The 23,381-nt window shown below is 44.0% G+C and overlaps 1 protein-coding gene across 2 annotated transcripts in view; it reads left to right on the top strand.

Moving 5' to 3' along the window:
* LOC119379343 (uncharacterized) overlaps window positions 1-23,381 on the top strand; it is an 89,450-nt gene that overhangs the window by 4,479 nt on the left and 61,590 nt on the right. The window contains exons 3-8 of one of the 2 annotated variants that reach the window (XM_037648626.2): window positions 4,333-4,569; window positions 9,380-9,841; window positions 12,192-12,275; window positions 18,781-18,856; window positions 20,826-20,968; window positions 21,309-21,360. In XM_037648626.2, coding sequence (XP_037504554.1) covers window positions 4,333-4,569; window positions 9,380-9,841; window positions 12,192-12,275; window positions 18,781-18,856; window positions 20,826-20,968; window positions 21,309-21,360 — 1,054 coding nt within the window. The remainder of the gene's footprint in view (window positions 1-4,332; window positions 4,570-9,379; window positions 9,842-12,191; window positions 12,276-18,780; window positions 18,857-20,825; window positions 20,969-21,308; window positions 21,361-23,381) is intronic. The other variant, XM_037648627.2, reaches the window with a different exon arrangement.

Here is a 23,381-nt window from a genome sequence, read left to right as displayed (position 1 = left end):
CCAAAGTCACAACCATGGACGAAGAATTATTCCGCTGAATAAATAGCGCTCGCGCGTGCGTCCCGAATAAGCCACGATGCCATGCACGGTGCCGACGCAGCTTCTGTTCTGCAAGTCGGCTCGACAGCAAAACGCGCTCACCGCAGAGGTTCGTGACGTCTAGGCCTCTCGGTAGCGAGAAAGTGCGACGGCAATTCATCGGCGGACGTCGTCTGTTCTAGAAACGCTGCTGATCAGGGGCGTAGCCAGAAATTTTTTTCGGGGGGGGGGTTCAACCATACTTTATGTATGTTCGTGCGTGCGTTTGTATGTGTGCGTGTATATATACACAAGCAAAACTGAAAAATTTCGGGGGGGGGTTTGAACTAGAGCTGTGCACGGGCCGTATTTCCCAGCCCGAGCCCGGCCCAGGCCCGCTGACTTTGTCGAAGGCCCGCCCGAGCCCGACGGCAAGGGGCTGCGCGCCCGCCCGGCCCTGCCCGACGTATGAAAACACAATCCCGGGCCCGGCCCGGCCCGGCTTTTTGAAGGTTCGCTGCGAAAACAAAACCTCGTTTTCCGGTAATTTGACATTTTATTGAGCATGTCAAATATGATCAAACGACACATGACGAACAGTTCCTATTACACAGATTACACATTACAAGTAGACTGCCTCATGCGAGCAACAATAGAGTTCGCTCGCCAAAGCCGTCACGTGTATGGGGTATGCCCATGCAAGCGTCAGCTTGCACGAAGGCGATCATTCGCTCGTCGCTGTCGCGTGCATTTTCACTCATATGGGATTTGGCCTTAAATCTACCGCGAACAGTCGCGTGGCGCCGTCACTAGCTCAGGTGATGTTACTTCTCTGTTTGTCGGGGTGCAACAGAGGCAGTGCATTACCTGCTCCCCTTTTGTTTAAAGTAGCGAATGGAAAGGAAAAGCGGTAAAGGTCGGTCGCGGAAAAGGCGCTGTATGCGTGCTGGAAAACAATTCCCGCTCATTCTCTATATTTCGGGCTTGAGTCGGGCTTTGCTCCGGGCCCGAGCCCGGCCCGATAAAACTCCAAGTAGCCCCAGCCCGGCCCGGGCCCGAGGTTAAAATACGTCGGCCCGCCCGAGCCCGGCCCGCGGGCCGGGTCGGGCTCGAGCTTTCGGGCTACCCGGAGCCTGTGCACACCTCTAGTTTGAACCCCCCAACCCCCCCCTTGGCTACGCCCCTGCTGCTGATAGCTCGTTTCAAGCGTCGCACGGCACGTAAGGAAAGCAATGTTCAGTAATAACTACTACATGTGTGCTGCTAAAATGTCTCACTTCTGTTTCCGGACATCGCGGAATGAAATCTGGGATCGCTAGCAGTATATATATGGAACAATATCGAATTTTCCTTGCTTCGCGTTTATGGAAGAGCACGCGAACGGTGGAAACGCGTTCACACTTTTCTTTAGATATACTTTATCCATGGATCTTCATTCGGAAGAGCTTTTTCGTAATTGCTTATACCAGCACGTCCGAGTTTAATCACTCTGCGGTAAATACCCCCTAAATGGCCCTGCCCTTTCGAGCTCACGTGCTAGGGTTCCAATTCGAATTTTTTGCTTGCTTTTTAAAAATGTCATCTCATTAATAAAAGCATATATCCTGGTCGGAGCAGCCGCAAATACGCAGCTGTCAGCAGCGGGCCCGTCGCTGACGGCCCACAGTGAAGCGGCTACCCCATGTTACACGTCCGCCCCTCGCTTTCGGGCGTCAATAGCTGACGGGTAAAAAAACTGTTTCGCTTAAGGGCGAAGCAATGAATGCGATACCAACAAATTGTACTAAAACGAAGTAAGGCTAGCAGCTAACTCTTTTGGATTCGATCTCGCGTAACTCAACAAAACACTGGTTTAAGGGAATATGCCCGCTCCAGGAACCCAAGCGTTTTCTTGCTCTGAGTTCTCTAAACACGAAGTAAGCGTTGAGAGCACAGCAAGTTTACGAGCCGTATCCTGATGCCTCGAGATGGCGCGTGCGCAAGCGACTGCGCCCTTCGAACGATGCGGTACCCTCCCCCCCCCCCCCCCCCCGCTCTTCTGGCGTCCTTTCATGCTCCTTACGAAAGACGGGCGGGGCGTTTCCTCTCTGTTTGATGTGCAATCGATGGCAGGCCCGCATGCGGGAAGATGTTATCTCATGCGCTGTCCGTGCGACGGAGACAGACGGCCGGCTAGCTTAATCTCCGCTTCAGCCGCGTTCATCGCCAGCGCTAGAATGCGCGTGGCGATGTTATTAATTTGGTCTTTATACAGAAAATTACGGCAATGGCGACGGCAAAAATCCGCGGAGAGCGTCCATATAATTGTTATCACAATAAACATCGGAAAAAGTCGAGGAGCCATTTCACTCTGTGAAGTGGATTATAAGCAAAGCTGTTTCGCGCATTGCAAGGAGGTGACATGGTGGAGGACAGTTTGGTATGTAAGGCCAGGTTGTTAACGTTCTATACGCAATATTAATGCGAAAGCATCAGATGCTTTATCAAACACGAAAATTCACCGTCGGCGGCGTCAATCGAATGATGCAAAAAATAATCATGTGATGGCGTCATCATCACGTCATAGATCGTCAAAACTTGTGACGTCATCATGGCGTCATATATCGTGATGTCACGTGATGACGCCATCACGACTTCGTCGCTTTGCACTGCTTCCGTAATCGGTGCGCCGATCATGGAGCTAGCGCAAAACCAGGTGAGGTGCAGATAGCTTGCAGAGAAGGAGGGGGAGGATCAACCCGTCGATCGAGAAGAAAAAGAATTTGGCTTTCGCCTTGGAGTTTTCTTAGGGGAATGCATTAGGGACAGTGTGGCTCTTTGGCATTGAGGCACTGCTGTACATCACGGCGTTTGTCTACAATGTCTGCTGATAACCACATAGATGTATTTAGAGTGTTATTTCATAAAGTGCAATTTTATTGATCTGGTATTCTGTTTGTTTGCCAGCGTCGAAAATAATTGCCGAAGAGGTTAATTCAGAACACTCAACTGCATGAGCCCTTATTTTTTCATTAGCGATTCAAGTATGGAGTTCTCCTGAGATGATTTTTTCCATGAGATTTGCAATGAATCGAAATATTTTTAGCCTTCATAAGAGCCCCATAGTAATATTCCGGTGCTTGAATGTTATTGCAATATGCTTCTGTAGTGCACTCCAGGATGTAAAATTTGCTGCTCCAGAGTGCTCCCAGATGCAAAATTATCTGCTCCAAAGTGCTCCAAGATGAAAATTTTGCTGCTCCAAAGTGCTCCAAAACGGAAATTTTGCTGCTCCAAAAATTGCTCCAAATCAGAAGTCCTCGGTAGCATCACTGGAAATGACTTCAGCTTCAAAAAAATGTGCACATAGAGTGCCGCAGTCGACGAGTCAGCTGTGGAAAGATATTGCTGTGGTCGGCTACAGCGAGAATGTCACCCTCACCGACGTGCAAGCTGCCCTGTTGGTACGGCAACGTAGTGCCCCGCACAAACAGGTTGACCAGTTTTTCAAGCCACTCTGTAAATAAAGTGACTTTTTTTTATGTGAATTCGTTTTTTCGGACTGCCCAATTTTCTGTATGCTACCTTGGCCCCTTGAGGGTCTGAAAAATTGGTCGGCGACTGTATCAAAAATAAATGCTGACCTATTACAGAACCGTGAGGGACACATTACAAGGGTTGGAGTGGGTGTGTTGTCATTTAAGTACCTGAGAATGATTCGCTGGAAATTCTTCAAGCCGTATTGTTTCACTATCAAGTTTGCGATTATGTATTTTCATTGTTAGTAGTTTGTGAGGTACATGGTCAAAGCCCTTGGAAAAATCAATAAAGATTTCATCAACAGAATGAGACAGGTGCGGTGGGGTATGAAGGTCTGTTATTAACTCGTACAGCCATTGACTCATATGAAGCCATGTGATTACCACCTCCAGTTTGCTGATGTTGCTTTATGATGTTGCCCACAATGCCCTGCAGCTACTGGCATGGGTTTTGAAGTGCTCACTGTACAACATGACATGATTATTTGTCATGCATTCTAAGGAATCAGTCCTTCGTAATGTGATTACTTGGTTGACAGCTATATCTATTAGCAAAATATGTGACCCACTAGAACCCAATGTCAGCATCTTTTTAAACATAACCGTTCCATCATTACCCTGCAATTTTTTTGTTAAAACATTTTTTATCATTGAATTTAAATCTCATTATTTTGATGTCTACATAACTTCCATGAATTTTACATTGCTGCAGATTCTTTGGCAGCAGGATAGCTGCAACCTGCAGGATAGCCTAAAATTGTGATGCTTTTTTTAAAAAATGAATTCTTGTTTGCAGGCAGTAGCAGCTCCTCTCAGGGCTGTGGAGTTGGCCGATCGGCACAGGCTTGGCTCTCCCGAGCCATTCAGAGCCTGAGTCCTAAGCTTGCTCGTAAGTTTCAACAAGGCCCCAGCTCAGGTACAGCTCGTCGAGCCTCCTGTAGTCGAGCCCCTTCTTCTGAGTCCCTGCTGAAGGTTCCGCCTGCCCAGAAGAAGCGAACTGGAAGTGCGACACGACCGAGCTCATTGCCGTCAGGTAAGGTGCATATCTCGAAAAATAGGGGAAAAAAAAAACATGGCATGTAGGTTCTGCATGCCGCAGTGACTGCATGTAATGAATCTGTGCTTCTAATTATTAGTATGTTTCGCAAAGTGGCACTCTGCTGCGAAAATGTGCCGAGTATGTCAATGTGCTGGCTTGCATGAAGGAAATTATTGGAACCATCATAGTTGTGGAAAACCTGCCAAACGTCTGAATGTGCTTGCTTGCACGCTGGACATTCTTAAAGACATTCTATTCCACCTAATGAGGCATGCACTTATGGTGTTGGGGGTAGAGCATTGTGCTTCAGTACCAGTGACCCAGTGTTCAAATCCTGCCGTCGTAAGATTTTAAGCATTTTTATTTGTGTTTTTTTATGTCTATCCAGAGTACATATTCTCTGCGCTGATGTCATTCACGCACATGTGTATGTATGGGTAATGCCACCTGCCAGATACATTGCCCAACTGAAGCTTGTCACGATAGCCATTGTTTCATTGTTAGGTACCATTGTGTTGGTGGTGACTCCTGGTGATGTCACGAGTGAATGAATGCCAGTAAGACCCATTTTATAAAAGTTCTGAAAGCTCACGTAGACATCTCCCTGTGACCTCCAAAATACCATCTAACCATCTTGTGCAGTGGCAGCCTCGTTTTCTCTTATGTTCTACTTTAATAATAATAATTTTTGTTCCATTGAATTGATAGCTTGAATAACTTGGCCAAAATAAAAAAGTTTTAGTTACGCTGCTTTTACTTCAAAAGAATGTGCCGGATTGGTCACTATAATGACAAAAATATATATCAGTCCACGAGATTCTTAAAACTATTCGCCAGCACCATAAGTCAGAGAAATGTGGCCTTTTCTTTTTTATATATTTCCGCAAGGTCCACAACTCTCACTAGAGAAATGCTGTTTGCATTTAAATATGACCGAATTGCTCATTGATTATGTTTTGTTGGCATCACACTGCATTGCTGACACTATGCAAATGTACAGTACTCGTGGATTCAAACGTGAAAATTTAGGGCTAAGTAATGCACATACTTTCATTTCCAGCGTCTGCAGTGCATGTCATATCAGCATAGTTTTGACTCTGAACTCTTATATCAGAGCCAGCATTACGTTTAACGGCCAGATCTCCAGCGACATGATGTGGTTATCATGAGTAATTGCTCATAGCAGTCGTTATGCAAAAAAAAAAAAATGTTGTGTTTCAATCTGTGAGTACTGTACATTCGTTGTTTATTTACTTATTCATGTGCACTATGCACCTGGTAGGCATTTTGTAGGGGGGGGGGGGGGAGCACGACAGTAAATAAAAGAAGACTTGACTACTTTATAACATACAAAACTAAACTAGGAAGGAAATGATGTATTGCAGTAACACTGCAATGATTCAGAAGATGTTGAAAAATTGTGAAGATGTTGAAATTTCTAGATAATAGAAAACGATAAACCGCATTTGTTGTACGTGATGCAAATGGGGACTGAGATGCTTCTTTTTGCACCATACCCATTTCTTAGCAAATGTATCTGTGGCCTTGCATATGCTGAGCAATTGTGTCATGCATAACAAATGTCGTTTATCGTTTATTGTTTTCTGGTATTACGCGGTAAGGTCTATTCGGACAGATTGGGAGAAGCTTAAATGATAGGTGAGAGAGTGTGACCAGAAACTAGGTCATTATCAGTATGGACATGCTTCACTGCAATGACTGGGGTTCTGAGCTTCTCTTTAAAGAATGTTCACTTTTGTACAGAAGTCTCGATAAAGATACTAGAGAAATTGTTACAGATAGCGAAAGCAGCTGATAGCTGTATCAGCTGCCCTTTTGCTGCCCTGACTGAAAGTGAATTGATTTTGCCGGATGCTGCTCGTTTTCATGTGCGATGATGAGGCCTTTTGTGCGCATGATCGTAAATATTGTGCTTTCCGGCAATAAACAATCAGTTGAAAGTCAGTACTCATTATGTTTGTCTTCCTTGTCCATATCTTCTAGTGCTACGAGCCCTTCAAATGTCTGTCAGTTCCACAGTCAACCGTGAATAATCTGACTGTGGAACATAAACCATGACTGATATTTTTGATATAAACTAAAAACAAAATTTGGCTGAGCCCTGTACCTCTTCTACTCCAAATTAAATGTGGATTTATTGAGGCACGTGTTCATTGATGAGAAGTGATTGGCTGTGGTTAGTTTAATAAGTTGCTAATCTCTCATGAGAACAGCTTGGGCTTGTTGGTATATTACGACAAAGCAGTAGTGCAAATTTAACACAGGGACTCAAATTTGCACTGTTACTCTGTTTCTTATTCTTGTTTACTTCCACAAACCTTTGACTGCCATTCCTGCCGAGGTAACTCAAGTGACCCACCTCCTAACACAACCCTTACACTACCCAGTACAGTCGACTGCCAATTTCTCGTACACGCTTGAAAATGCAAATGCTTTCACAGGTCCACCACATGTCCCATTGAGTCAATGTATAAGAATGTGGAAAATTTCGGATGCTGAAGCTCTTCGCAGTCTGATGTTTTGCACATTTTGCTTGAATTTCACATCTGAAACGGCATTAATTGAAGCTACCGCCACTGCCACGGTGCAGGCTCGGAACATCTTGCAGGCTCGATCCAGCGCTTTCTTGAGTCAATCAGTTTGCGGCCGTAGCAAATTTCAAAGATCAGCTTTGCTGCAATTTCATAATCTGGATAGTCTTGGTCACTTCTATTACTCCCACTCCCTTTCACGCCTTCCTACAACCTAATGTTAACGAAGCATTGCATCATCTTCCTACATTGCTGATATCAGATGTCACTGTTTAGTTTTCTTTTTCGTAGTTTATTTTTTACTATCTTTCACCATGGGAATTATATGAAAACTGCTTAGGAGAGTTGAATTACCTTTATTCTTTATGTTGTCTCATTTCAGTTTTTGTTGCTGCTTTCTGCTAATGTCTTTGTTAAGTAGAACTCCTTTTTCTTTTTTACCTGCGATGTATTTTATTACCCGTTTTCTGTACCACTGTTTGCTGCATCAATTAATTTTTTCTATATCCACTACTGTAGGAGGTCCCGATTCAGTCTCTGACTATGGGACCTCCTTCTGTATGCACAAATTTTGTAATTGATTCGATGATTAAATAAAACCATTTCTGATTCTGATTCTGAATGACAAGGTGTTAGGCGTTAAGCATATTGAGAATCAATCTGAGGGCGCTGCTGTGAAGTGCAGTGCGACCATGCCTTTACGGGCAAGCACCAGAAATGCACGGAGGTGCGATGGTGGCAGGCAGCGAGTGCGCTAGTATGATTTAGTCGCTGACAGTCCTGTTATGATAAGCATCTTCAGATGACTGCTCGGTCGCACATGTGGCCTCGTTGCATGTCGCATGTTGTCGTCACATTGGTTGTGTCCTCTTAAAAGCATACTGCACATATTTTCATTAAGGTTGTGTCAAACAAAGAAACAAGCCCTCAAAAATTCCCTTCCTTCATACACTTTTAATAGGTGACAACCAATATATGCCGCGTTGCCGTTCAATGCTTCCTCCTTGTGTGAAACCGCTAAATGCGCGCTGCTGCACAGATGCTTTGCTTTCACTAATGAGAGCAAGTGGATCTGTGGCCCATGTGCAATTGCACCTATGTGTGATCAGGAATGGAGTAGGCACAATGAGCGCTCACGGCAAATGCGTGCATATGGTACAGCAAAAGCTGTGGCAGTGATAGCATGAGCTTATTAGGCGACGTGCTGCGCACAACCAGGAGCGAACGGCTCTGTGCTGCGTTTCTATGAAGCAGTGGAGATTTTCGTACAGTAGCACATTATTTATGCGCATGCACACATTGGGGAAATCCGGATGAGTCGTCCGCTCTCCCACCACAGCCTTCATGTTCCATGTGATGTTTCAAAAAGCTCCTTTGTATAGCAACTTTGCGAGAGAGCCGTAATTTTTCTGTGCTTTGCTGGTATCGGTGGCGCGCATCACGATATGCAAATTTGCAATTGGTGGTTGGCACGTAGTTAAAGGAATTTCACAGCAGGTACTGAGCATATTCATGAGAGCTTGTGTAAGCATCAAAATGCCTGATAAGTGTACTGGCAGGCATTGAGAACTATTTCGGATGTGGCTGTGGTGATCCAATCTCACATAACTCTACAAAAGGCTGGTGTAAGGGAATACGGCTGCTCAAAGGAGCAAAGTTATTTTCGTGCTGTCTGTCTCCTCAACGCGAAGTAAGCAGTGAGAGCACAGCATGTACAAGGGTAGGAGCCGCCTACTGATGCCCCCGTCGAGATAGCGCACGTATCAGTGCATGCGACCACGCCCATTTGATGAGAGTTCGTAGTTGCTGCCTGAGCAATGCAGCCCCCTACCGTCATGATCCTTTGTCCGTCTGGAGCTTTCACTTGCACATAGAACATACAACGCATGGGGTGATGTTATCGATTTGGACTTTATACGGAACATGACGGCAATGGCAGAAATGCGCCTCGAGTGTCCATTGCAATAAAACATCAAGTAAAGAGAAATGTAGTGTAGACATAATTGTTAAGTTCTCAAAGGCAATACCTGAGGCGATTTCTTTCGCTCACTGTTCTTAGCAATGGAATGGAGAGTGAAAGTTGACACCTTTGCATTTTAACATTATGAGTAGAGTTCATTAAGTATTATTTAATGTGTGGTCACCTTTATTGCAGCGCTTTTTGAGTCCACACAGGAACTTTACTTGAATAGTTTTTTGTGTGATATCAACAGTAATTTTGTAGAGCAATGGCCTTTATTGCCATTTTGCAGGTGAATCAAAACGAACTAGTGGAGTTTCTAAACAGCGGAGATGCAGGGCACTGACTGCACCAATAGCAGACCCTCTTCCTTCTTCATGCGCTAGTGGGCCTGACAAGCAGCACTCAGGATCACTTGATGCCACTTCTGCTGCTGGCCCTGTGGCATCAGACTCTTGTGGCGAAGCTACGTGTCCTAATGCACTAAGTGCTGAAGATAGCAGGTCGGAGGCATATGGTGTAGTACGTCTACGTGAAGTTCTGGCAGTGCTGCGGAGTGACATCAGCTCAGAAGAGAAGCTGGTGGCCATCAAGCGTGGTCATGATCGTTGGTTGGCAGTAGGCTCGTCCATGGGTGATGTGTCAAAGCCGCGTCCTGGGTCTCAGCAGGGTGCCGAGAGCCAGCATGCACGGCGCAGCCTTCACAAGCTTCAGGACATGAAGCAGTTGGGTCCCATTCTGGAATTCCCCAAGGGTCAGTGTCTCCACTTATGTTAAGTACTGTGATTTTCACAGCTGCAAAAGTTGTGGATTTTGTTACCACCTCTAGTATCTGCTTGATAGCAGTTCTTATAAACACAAGAACACTGGTTGTTTGATCAGATGGTGTTCAGACCTAATATGCAACATTTGCAGTGCTTCCTGGTTATCTCTGCAAAGTGATTATTTTGTAGTAATTTATGTGGGTGTATATTACAGTAAATTCCTTAGAAGATATTTCATCATTGCTCACAAAAAAATCAAGATGTTACTTTGGCAGATTTATGGGTCTGGGACTGCCACTTGAGGAGACAGAGAACACTTAACTTACAGGCACAAGAGAGGAGGCTGTTGCAAAATGTACACCTCTTGCATCCATTGATCCAGCTAACTTTTAGATGCAGAGAACTGTGTATTCAGTGACTAATGAAACGTGACATGAGGTAGAGGTCTTGTTGGGGGACAAGAGAAGAACTGTTCGAATAGTAGGGCAACTTACTTGAAAAACTCTCAACAGAATGCTTACAGAGTAACGATGAAATACTTTGGCGTCTGATTACCACCACCTTCACATACTTTATTCTTTGTCTTCTTACATAGTGGCTGCTATGCAGGTGTATGGTAAGATGTCAGTTTGAAATCCTAGGCTATGGTAATGTGTCAGCGCTGGAGGTGTAGGAATCTTGGTTGGTCACCTCCTGTTTGGCAGCTTACTTGGTCACAGGAAGTCTTATATGTAGAGTCTCTGAGTGCTGCAGAAGCATAGATTCAATCAACCAATCAACCCATCTATATTCTTTTCACTTTTTAATGGAGTGGAGGAGCCACGTAAGAGGGGCTGCATTAAGCAGCTTGACAAGGTGGATGTCTCCTGGTTTGACAGCAACAACAGCCAGGCTGGATGGCTTCACTTATGTTCTGATTATTGTCGCTTTTTAAAGCTTCTGTGATGTCTGTCACATGTATCATTATCATGGTCATTCAGCAGAAGTTTCTAGCAAAAAAAAAAGTTTGTCTCCATATTTAGTTTGGTCTAGTATCTCAACATGCAAGCTGTCATACAGAATTACTTTTGAAACTCATTTAAAATCTTGTGCACATGGGTGCATTGCAGTTCAATCACTGTTTGTTGCATTCTTATGAGAAAGTTTCATGGAAGAGTTTCTGCACTTGCTGTGGTCATAGTAAATCACTCGTGAAAAACTGGGCTACAACTGCAGTGACTCTGTGGCTGTGGTGCTTTGCTGCTGAGGACAAGATTGTGAGTTTGAGTCATAGCTGCATTCTGATCAGGAAAAATGTGAAAAATGCTCGTTTACCATACTTCGGTTTTATATTAAAGTATCGTGGGGGGGGGGGGTTATTAAGGCGCCCTCTATGACAGTGTCTCACATAGTCTCTGTGTGGCTTTGAAGCATTGGATTCCATAGATAAATAATTGGACCAGTATGTACAGTGCTCAGCACTCAAAATGTGATAGTTGGAGCACATGACTGCCAGTGCTTTTTACACCACCAGTGGGCACTGGGAACACCGGGCTCTTGCATTATGGTACATAATGTAAGCGAGAGCTTTTGTTACTCAGTGTAACTGCATTTGACCGCCCAGTGAATAGCACAGAGCTCAATGATGGTGCAAAAAGCACCAATAGTCATGGACCCCAAGAAAGCATTGTGTTTTAGTTGCTGAGCACTGTGCAGTTTGAAGGAAGGGAACTTTGATGCCACTCTGGAATGTATGCACAGAGTAACGATCATCAGTTGCTCTTATTATTATTATTTTTCTTTTTTGCAGTCTAATTTAGTGTTGAGCAGCTTTATAGCAGTGCTCATACTTGGTGTAGAAATGCTGTGCTTGCTGTTGCTATTGCACAAGCAGTCATTACGGTACCGTTTTTACCTTGGTACTTTAGCCTCATGGTTAGCAGTATATAGCACTTTTAACCAGTGCTACACAAAAGGTCCATTTCTCTGTCAATTATTCACAGCTTTTGCTGTTTGCCACATTAAACTCTACAAATCTGGTATTTTAACAGAAGAAACTTTATAATGGTAGTGTTGGTGCTGGCCAACAGATGAGTGGCACTGGCATCCATGCCAAAGGAGATATTTTATAGTAGTGATAAATGTAGTTCAGAAGTGCAAAACGAGGTATTTAATTTGGGCTGGTCTCTGCTTAGGGAAAGGTAGCCGTAATGTGTGAATCATTGGCCCATTGTTTCAGTTTGTTATCCAGGCATGACTATTCCTTACACCTAATTAATAAAGTTAATTAATAAATAATAATTAATAAATAATAATAAAATAATAATAATTAATAAAATTAGAACATTAGCTGTCTTCCAGATCTTTCCAGAACTGCCTGCAAAGTTGTAACAGTTGACATGTCTTTGGTGGAACGAACGAGTCAGAAGAAAGGGATAAAGACAGGTGGGAATGTTTCTAGTTTGCTGTTGGCTTTACTTTCATTTGTATAGAAACAGGTATCATAGTTGAAGGTTATTTTTGTAACATAATGATTATGAGTAAGATGAATCTTGGCATTCTGTGCTGCATCTCCTTCATATATTAAAAATGTTCCATGCAATCTGGGCTGTCGGAGTTATCAGTTAAGTTGAATGCATGCAGCAGAGTCCTGGTATAAAGCTCGTCATTTGGTTCTTGCGAGCCAGGTATGACCCATTCACAAGTTACCTTTAATTTCCTATATTCATATCTCTTCAATTTGCTGTAGGCGCTTTTGTCATGGCTTTTTTCAGCAGGGAAGAGACTATACATGGATGCCAGTGGCCATCCAGCTTTGTCATCTGCTTGTGTTGATTTTCAAGAACTCGAATGTAGGCTTTGCTTAAAGGGACACTAAAGGCAAATAGCAATTTATGTCAGAGTGAAAGCCCAATGTATGACAACTTCTAAAACGGCAATATTATCAACAGCAGTGCCCTACTTACCGAGAAATTAAGCTAAATGTATCACATGATGAGCGCCACGAGTGGGACATTTTCGAAGTGATCCCGATGACGTAGGGAAGTCGGCCTACAATAAATCACTAGTAATCAAACTAGCAGCAGTAAAAAAAGAACATTCCGAGCATCAAAAGACGTAATAAAATGCTGTTTGTTCGTTTCCGCTTCATTCATGGAAAACAAAACCTCCGTGGCGTTGCCATGGGGAACGGCGCGCGTGGTTCAAAGGTTCCGTTTTCGCCGAACTGTGCCTCGCCCGTCTCAGTGGTAGTTTCGGGACCGCGTACTGCCGTGCGTGTTTTGCGCGCTCGTGAAAGTCGCTCTGACAGAAAGTTCGACAAAATGCCGCATGCGTGTGATATTGCCGGATGTCCGAATGGTGCACAACGCCAGTGCTGCAGCAAGGAAACCGGTGTGTCTTTTCACTGGGTGCCGCGGAATGAACCCTTACGCTCGAAGTGGCTTAGTGTCATGCCATTGCGCCAGTGTGCTAAACAGTCAAAACCTCTGCATGTGTGCTCGCTGCACTTTCGTACTGAGGATTACGAGACCAACCGCAATTTGGTGACGGCTTTGAATGTGCCCATCCGAGCAAGTCTTTGCCGCAGCGCCGTTGTTGCTACTGTGGGTCCCGCTACTTCCGCTCGGCTGCTACTAGTGTCGGCGGCCGCGCAGTAAAAGCGGGCAACGTTGGGCACGGCAGCAGTGACGTATGAGAGTCGTATTTTCAGGCGGGAGATTTGAAGCGCGCTAACGCGATGTGGAGCACTAAAAACGCGATTTTATTTCAAAATAAGCACTTCCTTGGCACAAAAGCAGTGCTACGAGGTTTCTGGACCGCTATTTCAACAATCAACTTCGACTTAATATTTGCCTTTAGTGTCCCTTTAAAGCGCAAGTGTGTCAGATTGTGGATTGGACTGAACTTTTGGTAAATTTTCTTATTACATCTTCTGCAGCTGTTGTTGCTGACTGAGAAATGCTAAATGTAATTATGTACCATAATGAGAATAATACTAATCCAAGGACGCTGTATTCACTCTTCATGGGTTATGTCTGTGAGATGGCTTGAGCTTTAGCTTCTGGGTTGGCTAAGAGTTAGCACATAGAGAGACTGACATACAGCGAACTGCAAATTTCCCCAAGTAAAAAAAAATTTGATTTAATGTTTGTTGTCAGACTGAAGACGCATGTTTATGTTGATGTATTATGTCCCGACTCTCAGATATACAGGTACTCGCAGAATGATTCTGAACGCCGGACAGGCAGCTGCTTGCCGGCGGAGCGCACCGATGGAAAAATACAGCCATGGTCTGCACGTGCACCATATCCCTAGCAAGCAAGCCTTGCTCCCTAGTGCACCTAGTATGCTTTTGTCTTGCACCAAAAGGCCAGCATTATGGGCCTCTTAGCGCTGTGATTCTGTCATGCTGGGCTTTGTGATCGCTTTGCCAGGCAAGTGGTGTCAAAAAGATAAATGGCGCCCAAGCACATGGACATGCATGCACAAGCACTTCAGCTCCAACTCGCGCTCACACACATAGCATGTCACAGACCCCATCCCACATGCCCCTCTGTCACAGCGTTAAGAGGCACCTAATGCCAGCCTTTTGGTGTAGGGCAATGCCAATCTACTAGATGCACTAGGGAGTGAGGCTTGCTTGCTAGGGCGGCCATGCAAGAGCATACCATGGCACTATTTTTCCGCTAGTGCGCTTCGACGCAAGCTAATGCTCCCCCCCCTCCCCCAAAATTTCATTAGGTGTGCCTCATTTTAGTTGTATAATAGTACAGACATTCCACTAAAGTGGTAAAGTTTTGGGAGGTGCAAACTTTTGCCAGTTGGCTGCACCTACTTTTTAAACAGCATAGAAATGGACGATGCAGACAAAGACGATGAGGAAAAGCACTGATTTCCAGCCATCTTTATCAAAACACATAGGATTGTGGTATGACTGAGGTTATTAAATGTGTTTTATTAACCCTTTGAGGGTCGAATTTTTTCGTGAAATGCACTCCAAAAATGTGTACTTTTTTTTTTATTGCTGAATTAAATCTTTCAGATGATTCTATTTAAGAAAAGGGTTGTTTAAAGTTTTTTTCGTGACTGTAAAGTGACAAAAAAAATCATTTTTGTTGTTACATACACATGGTTTATTCGCGAGTAACATCAAGCAAAATTCTAAAAAAAAACACTTATCTGATTTCTTATAAATAAAAATTATCCGTTGTATTAAACATAGCTCACAGACATACAAAAACGCACTTGGGGAATAGTCCACATTGGAAGAATCACCGCTCAACTCACTAGCAGCAGAGCAACCAGTGCCCACTTCCATAGTGTAAGCGAACTGCGTGAGTGAGCGCACAGAAGAATACTGCATGGTCGTGCGCGCGTCCGGAAAGCAAAACGAGTGAAAAAGCTATAATAATCCTTCATCTTATCGCCAACGAGAGGGAGTTAGTTTTACCAAGTCCCCAAAACAGGAAACGCAACCACGGCGGCATCGTTGGTGTAATTTAGCGCCACATGGAAACAGATGTAATCGCGCCCCTGGGAGCAATAAACGAGAGAGTAACAGGCGGTCACCCTTTGAGACATTAGAAACGAGACAGCCATCAGCTTTGCGGGCGCGAGAAGCGATAACCACCCGAAGGACAAAACCGAAACCAGCTGCACCGTGCGTGCGCGTGCTGAGATGTGCAAGGGAAAGCCGGCGCGCCGCTTTGGAAAGAAAAGAAACAACAATGGAGAGACGCTGGCACATGAAAAAAATTACACGTATTCACAAAGTGTGGCAGCACATGCCAAGTTAAAGAAATGATAGAAAAAGGCGCACGAAACAAGCTGCACTGTGCGCTCGGATGCGCAAACAAAAGCTGGTGCACCGCTTTGGAAAGAAAAACAAAAAACAAAAACGGAGAGACATCGGCACATGAAAAAAAATTTCACATATTTCCGAAGTGTGGAAGGACATGTCAAGCGTAAACCCTCAAAGGGTTAACACTTTCGTGACCGCGCCTATTCCCATCGATAGTATGTTATCGATGACTTCACGTTCAAGTTTTGGCACACTCTGAGCGGTTCTGGACAGCTAGCGCAATACAAAGCGTAAAATAACATGTTTTTTATCACTTTTGTTTGCGAGTTTGTTTTTTCCACCGCGGGGAGATTTTTAAAGCTCGTTCGCAGTCGGGCAGGTGAGCGCTCGTTGTTTCGGACTTCGCGTCGACGCCGCTCGCCGGTGCTCCACAGAAACGGTGAATTTCGACGGATTCCGATTAATGTGAGCGGTAATCTCTGGATGATGGTAGCACCACAGACACAGAAGATGACTTTGATTCGCCAGGCTTCAGTACGGATGGCGAAAGTGCGTCAAACCTCCCCGGAACATCAGCAGCTATCCGCCGTAAGTTTCATCTTCTCCTCGAGTCGTTTTATCGCTGCCGCGCGTCGATGTAAACGTATCCGGTGTGTTCTAAAAATAACAGCTATTATCTGCAAGGTGTTAACTTCGTTCGAGCGGGAGCATTTGGCGCCGGCTGCAGAAAGAGCGCAGTTCTCTTCGTGAAGACGGCGCGGAGCACACTTTGACCCAACGCTCCGGTGTGCTGCGCGGAGGTGTCTTCGTGTTGTTTTTTACCGCATAAGTCGTCAGAGAGATATGCAACCACACAGATAAGTATGCGTGGATGCATACTTTCGAAAAGCCAGCATACAGTGAGAGGGAAGGATCCATGGAGGGAAAGATCCATGGAGGGAAGGATCCATGGAGGGAGGTTACTGAAAAGAAGATGAGCAAGTTCGTCTCACTCCATGTGTACATGGTAATCGTTGAAGTCCTGCACTTGCATTGGTGTTGGTGTCGACGACACATATTTCCAGGCCATCGTCCACTGTCACTGATGCCACGGAAAAGGTTCAAGGCTTCTTGAGTGTCTCTGATCTGAAGAAGACGACCGTCGCATCCCACGAGAATCTTCACCCTGTGTCTTCTCTATTGCAACACATGAACGATTTTTCTATGCTATCTTTTAACCCCGTCGGAACCTTTCAGTGGATGAGAAAATGGTGAAATTTGAAGGTCGGTATGGTATTCGGCACTATATGAGCGAGAAGGAGGTCAAATGAGGGTACAATTATGGATTTTTGCAGATTTGGGACAGGCTACACTGTTCATTTCAACAAATACACAGGAAAATTGAAAAATACCAGAACTGCAAACTATGCTAGGAAAGTTGAACAGAAATAAAAATTTTTTTCCCGAAACATGCGCAGCCAGCCTTTGTTTCACCGCATCGAGAACCTGCATCGCGCGGTGGCATGATGGGCACTAGTGCCTATATTTTTGTATTTATGTAAATAATCTGTGCACTTACAGAGCTTATATTTCCACTATTATCCTACGAGGGCTTTGCGTTCAAAACGTATATTTCGATTTTTTTAAATGTTTAACCATTGCAGAGTAGCATTGATGTTTTTATATATGAATCCTTCTTTCTTTTTGATGCATTTTTCTTTGTTTGATAATTTTTTTATTGAATTTAAAATAAATCCGTTGTTTGGAATTAATACTGTTGGAAAGACCAATTCTTCCTCCATCATTTGATACCCTACACGTTAGCATCAATTATATTCTGTGGCAGGAAAAAAATATTTCCTGGACTAGCCAAAAACAGCCGATTTTTCGGCGGTCACGAAAGTGTTAAAGGGGGTCATGAACCACTTTTTCAAGTAATCATCGAATGACCTCAGTATCGGAGTTTGTTGCCTCCTGAATTCATTGCCGCAGGAGTTTCTTGAATCGGTCATGAACGAGTGGAGTTAGAGGGGTTTGTAGCGTGCTTTAAGCGCTTTCTCTCTTCTCTTGTCTCGACGAGCGCACTGGAAGCTACACAGAGGGGGATGGCATGGGGGAAAGAAGTTACGTCAATGCACATCATGACCTTGAGTACGCGTGATGAAATGCGATGGCTCTCTCCCATTGTGATTCCTGCAGGCAAGTGTGACTCAATGTGTAATGTTAGCAGACTATGGAGCGCAGTGCCGGCATGTGGTGGCACCCATATGGTGGCACCTCATTTATGCCGGCTATGCTATCTGCTGTTCGACGTCAAACAACAGGCACCGGTGCTCTGAAGAGAGTGAGCACAGGCCTCTGTATGAAGAGAAGAGCACCTGAGAAAATGGCAACTCGCGCTCGGTTTGTAAACTCTCCTTGCCGCGCACGAATGCAAGATTTGGCTGAGATGTTCGTAGCAGTGTCTGCTATCCACAAGATGTGTTTTCTCACCATGCCTGAGGGGTAGTTCATGACCCCATTAAAGTTACTTGGAAAAACTGGACCTATGTGTTTTAACAAAAGTTCGGGAGAGGTTACACTCTTGTAAAACAAAAAGGCGAAAGCCATGTTGCATTCATGTAAGGCAAGATGAGTTGCAATGAGCAGTACGTATGTTTGGCATTAAAGTGGATTCTTGGGATGAATGCACGCTCCATCGCTAGCCTACTCACCGCCGACTAGCGCTGCCAGGAACAGCTGATGCTGCAGCAACTGCACCTAGTTTGACGTAAATGCGCAGTCTGTATGTGCCCACTTTTATGTGCAACAACACTTGTTACTCTGCAGATTAAAGCCAAGAGGAAGCATCTGCTGCATGCACATGCTTTTTTTCACTTGCTCACAGCTATTTCCACATGCATCTGTGGAGGGATTTGTTTGTCATGGTTCATTTTTCATCAAGTTCTCTCGGTTGGGATCTTGAACCTAGACACGTAAGGCTTTCACCTTAAATGATTGTTGGAGGTCAGCACTTGTCATCTTTGTTTCAATCTTCCACTTCCGCACTATTTATTATGCAGGTTTTGTATAAATGTTTTGTTTAATATCTACATGAGCAGGAGCGTACAAAAGGCAGGTTATATATATAAACGTTTGTGCATTATTGAATTTGTTTTCTTCCTAAAGGAGCAGAGACACCACCAAAGTCACCAACATCTGTACAAGAGTGGGTGAATTCACTTCCGGCTGATGAGCCAGATAAGTGAGTCTACGGCAGTTTTTTTGTTTTGCAATGGCTTGATCATTTTCTCATTATTGTTTTACTTTTCTATATGGGGACCCATAAACATTTGAAGACTTTGTTGAATTGTTATGAAGGAAACTCATGCAGGTTAGGTTATCTTCGGAGCTTTGTGCTACCGATGGGTGGACGACAGTTTTTCTTTTCCTGAACCTTTCAGGTTTTATTTGTAGCCTTTACCTTCTGTTGGGAAAATTGCAGTCTTCTCTTTTCTGAAGTTTTCAGGCTCTTCTTACGGCTTTGTGTTAGTGTTAGGTAATTTCCCATTCATAAAACTTCTAGATGCGCCTTGTATCTATGATGTCGTTCATGGCTTGCTGGAAGCCAGCTTTCCTAAAACTATTTTGGGCATTTATGCTATTGTTTCAGATAATGCATCTGCATACTGCATCTTTGGTCAGTCTATGTTGTTATATTTAAAGCCACTGCTTGTGGATCTTTGTTTGATTTTTTAACCCTTTCCGTACTGAGTTTTTTGGCTGAAGACGATAAAAAAAATACCAATTTTTTCATCTGCCTATTTGATTCTATGTGTCTTGAAACAACTAAAAAAATTATTCAAAGGTGCTTTATTCGCAAGATACATGCACAATATTTTTTAATTTTTTTTAAGTATGCAGAGGATTGTCTTCACTACACTGCACCACGGAAAGTGCCCTAACCTTCTGCAGTCTTCGGTGCAGAAGACATCTCTTTGAAATTTAAAAAATAAAGTGCAGTGACAAGTGAGTCCGTGAAAACAAAACTTGGACGTGCCTGTGGGCGTTTGTTTACAACTAACGGCGTCCACTGTTGATACGTAAAGACGCGATCATTGTCCGGATCCAAGGATTTAGATAAACTATGCTGCCACACTCGCAGGAGAGCTAAAATTCTTCATTTCACAAAACTTCAACAAACAAGCGCATTTTTGTTCTTTTTTTCTGAACGGAGCTGTTGTCGGCATGCGCGCACTGCTTGCGCACTGAGGAGGACACCATTTTATAATTCCGGTTACCAGAATAAAGTCTTTCTTTCTCAATCAAAATGCATGCTTTGAGTGCGTTTTTAAATTTTTTACTGCACCATCTGTTGAAGCCAAAAAAGAACACAGCGAAATGAATCAGGGTAGCTTAACTGTGGCACCCCCAGATGCTTATTTCAACGTGGATGAGACCAGCTCGTCTTCGGTGGGAGCTGTACAAACCGTGTGGACGAGCTCAGCTAACCTTTGGTAGGGAAAGGGTTAATGTGACCTTCATGAAAAAGAAATGAGCTCCTTGAATCTTTGAGGCTGCTTCAAACTGAAGGCAGTCTGGTGTGCATTCTGGAATTCCAGACTATAGGTGCCCTGTGGTTAGCAATGAAATTTATAATACTATAATATTACAAGTGAAGAAAATGTGTTTTTATGTTAGTGCCCCTTTTAAACACCATGGCAGCTCTTTTGGAAGGAAAACCCATGTACACATGTTCTTTTTCTTATGTGAGTAGAATGCAGGAACATGGATTTACTGAGCATTATTGTGTTCATATAAAAGAGCCCGTGGTAAAAGTGGAGCTCTTCACTATGGGGCCTCACTGTCCTTGTGATCCTTTGGTGTGTTAAAATCAATCAATCAATCAATCAATCAATCAATCAATCAATCAATCAATCAATCAATCAATCAATCAGTCAATCAATCAATCAATCAATCAATCAATCAATCAATCAATCAATCAAAATGAATAAATAAAGGTACAGTATTAAGTGGTTTCTTTTTCCTGCATCCAACACCTTGAGGAAACTTGTTCGCTTTGTTGGTTATGGACTAGTTTCTGTGTCTGTCTCAGTATTGATTGTGCATGCCTCAGAGTTCCCGCATGAATGATTCTATATTTTCTCGTTTGCTCTGTCTTGTTGCACTTAAATATTTTCTCGTTTGCTCTGTCTTGTTGCACTTAAAATAAGGGAGGAGTCAAGCAACATACAGCCAGTTGAACTGGCATCTATGTTGCACCAGGATAGTGGCTATCAGAGCCATATGGAATGCCCTATGCTGGAAGCTCCTGTCAGTGAGGCACAGGATGACAACCTTAGCCTCGGTGCCGAGGGTAAGTCTTCACTATGCAGTTCACTCATACATGACTTGTTTTTCAAGTGAAGCTTTTTATAACTCACATATTTTGGTGGCAGCGGCGTACACGAAAAACCCAGAGCCAACGAACATATTGTATGTTGGCATATTTTCACCCATAATGCATTGTTGGTTAAACTACACTACTGGAATAACCAAGAGTTGGGTGCAGTGATGTATCCTCTTCAAACACTGTTGCCTAATTTTGTGGTCTTTACATACTCCTGACATGCAGTAAAAGATCAGAAATAATATTCTTGTCTTGTGTACCTTGACATATGTCATCAGGGCCTGAAGATTTCATTTATTTCTTGCAGCTCGAACAATGGATAATGCAACCTTACTACAGCCCAAGTCGGTCAAGTCAAGGTAATAAACTTAATAGGACTTTTTAACGGCCTAGTTGGTGCGTACTGCGTACTGACCAAAATTACTTAGTGCAAGAAAAAACGCAGCACACTAGGAAGATACACAAGGGACAAGCGCTACTTACAACTGTTTATTCCACAACGTCGTCATGAAACATATACATATATACCTTTGGCACATGCACAGATGCGTTCAGTGAAAAAAACAAGAAATGAAGATAACAGCTTTTCTATATAATATAGAGTAAAACCTCATTAATTCAAACTCGGTTATTTCGAAATCCCGCTTAGTTCGAAGGACTTCTGTGATCCCGTATTTTGAAATGTAAATTTTAGTGGATAATTTGAAGCGGCGGTCAGTACCAGCCCGGTTAATTCGAAAACTTTTGGTGCCATCTGCCAATTTTCGATCCCGATTTCGCTGCTAATCTGTGGGAATTACGGCCCTTGGGAGCCACAAGGCAATGCACTGTAGCGATACTAACGAATGACAGGTGAAGCACCCCAGCCTCGCAGCTGTCAGCGCAAAACAAAACAAAACAAAACAAAACAAAAAACAAAAAAAACTCCCCCGGTCTCGTGGTCAATTGAAATGGGCACTTGTGGAAATGAAGACATGCTTCACTGCAACACAGCGGTGACACGCGGGCAGCTTGTCGCATGTTTCTCGCAATGTCAGCGCGTCATGATTTACCCATTCTTTCTGGGAAAATAAAGGAATTATTAAAGGACGGTCTGACGGAATTCACAATGTATGCGAACCTCCGATTGGCGGTTTCTCCGGCAATTAGCAGCTGTTGCCTCACCTGCTCCTCGCTGCTGACGCTACAAGGAGCAGGTGACATGCTGCCCGCATGTCACCACTGTGTTGCGGTGAAGCACGTCTTTGTTTCCGCAGGCACGCATTTCAGTTGATCACAAGATTTTTTCTTTTTTTTTTTTTGTGCCTGCAGCCGAGAGGCTTGCTGTTTTGCCGGTTTAGTGGCTAAATTGGGACCGGGGATTGCTGGAAAACATAACCCTTGGAGCCGCAAACTAGCAGGGACAGCAAACGACCACCTCTGATTACTTTCAGTAATTGTATGTATGTTTTCTTGTATGTTTGGTTAATTCGAAAACCCGCTTAATTTGAAGATTTTTCACAGTCCCAGTGACTTTGAATTAACGAGGTTTTACTGTATGTGTCAAGGTACCCTATCTAAATTCATTCGAGTGCAGAGTGACGAAAGGTACGCTAATGCACACCCCCCCCCCTCTTCTTAATGAGAAATGCTTCCAGTAACAAGCGGGCTTGTTCGTTGCGGCTTTTGCCAAGATTCTTTGCCTCGCGAAACAGTGCCTCACAACCACAAGAGTTCACGTGTTCTGCTAAGTGCATTCGTTCCTTCTTTTTTGTGTTCAAGGCATGCACTCTGAAACGGTCATTTGCTCACCTCTCTGGTTTGACCGATGTAACTTTTTCCACATTACAGTGGTATGTCACAAACGACGCCGCAGGTGCATTTCACATAAGGCGAAAGGTGCTTTTTTTGGCATCGTCGCCTTGTTGCTTATGCCGCGGTTATGTGAGGGCAAAGGCGGTCGAGCTTGTTAACAGCAGAGAATACCACTCCAATGTCGTGCTTATTCACAAACTTCTTGAGGTTATGCGAAACCTTATGTATATAAGGAACGACTACTAGAGCATGTTTCTTTTGAGTAAAGTCTCTGGCATCTGTGTTTATGCATTGTTTGCACTTCTGCAACAGGCTTTCAGCAACTGCTGTGATCACTGTGGGTGGGTAGCCTGCCACCAGCAGCTTCGATACTTGTGCATCAAAGCTCTGTTGCATCTCTTGGTGGCTGGATTTCTTCAGCGCAGACTCGAGGCAAAGTGACGCAATGGCTCTTTTTACTGTCTTGGAGTGAGACGAGTTGAAAGTAAAATCCCCTTCTTTGCCCGAGATAGGTACAACCAGCGTACGTGTAGTCCCGAATAGCTAAAACTAATATCTAAAAACTGCAGTGACCTCTGCATAGGAA

Source organism: Rhipicephalus sanguineus, chromosome 1 (assembly GCF_013339695.2).
Source record: "Rhipicephalus sanguineus isolate Rsan-2018 chromosome 1, BIME_Rsan_1.4, whole genome shotgun sequence".
Classification (NCBI taxonomy): Eukaryota; Metazoa; Arthropoda; class Arachnida; order Ixodida; family Ixodidae; genus Rhipicephalus; species Rhipicephalus sanguineus.
Note: the sequence above shows the minus strand (reverse complement) of the source record. Positions and strands in the feature narration are given on the sequence as shown.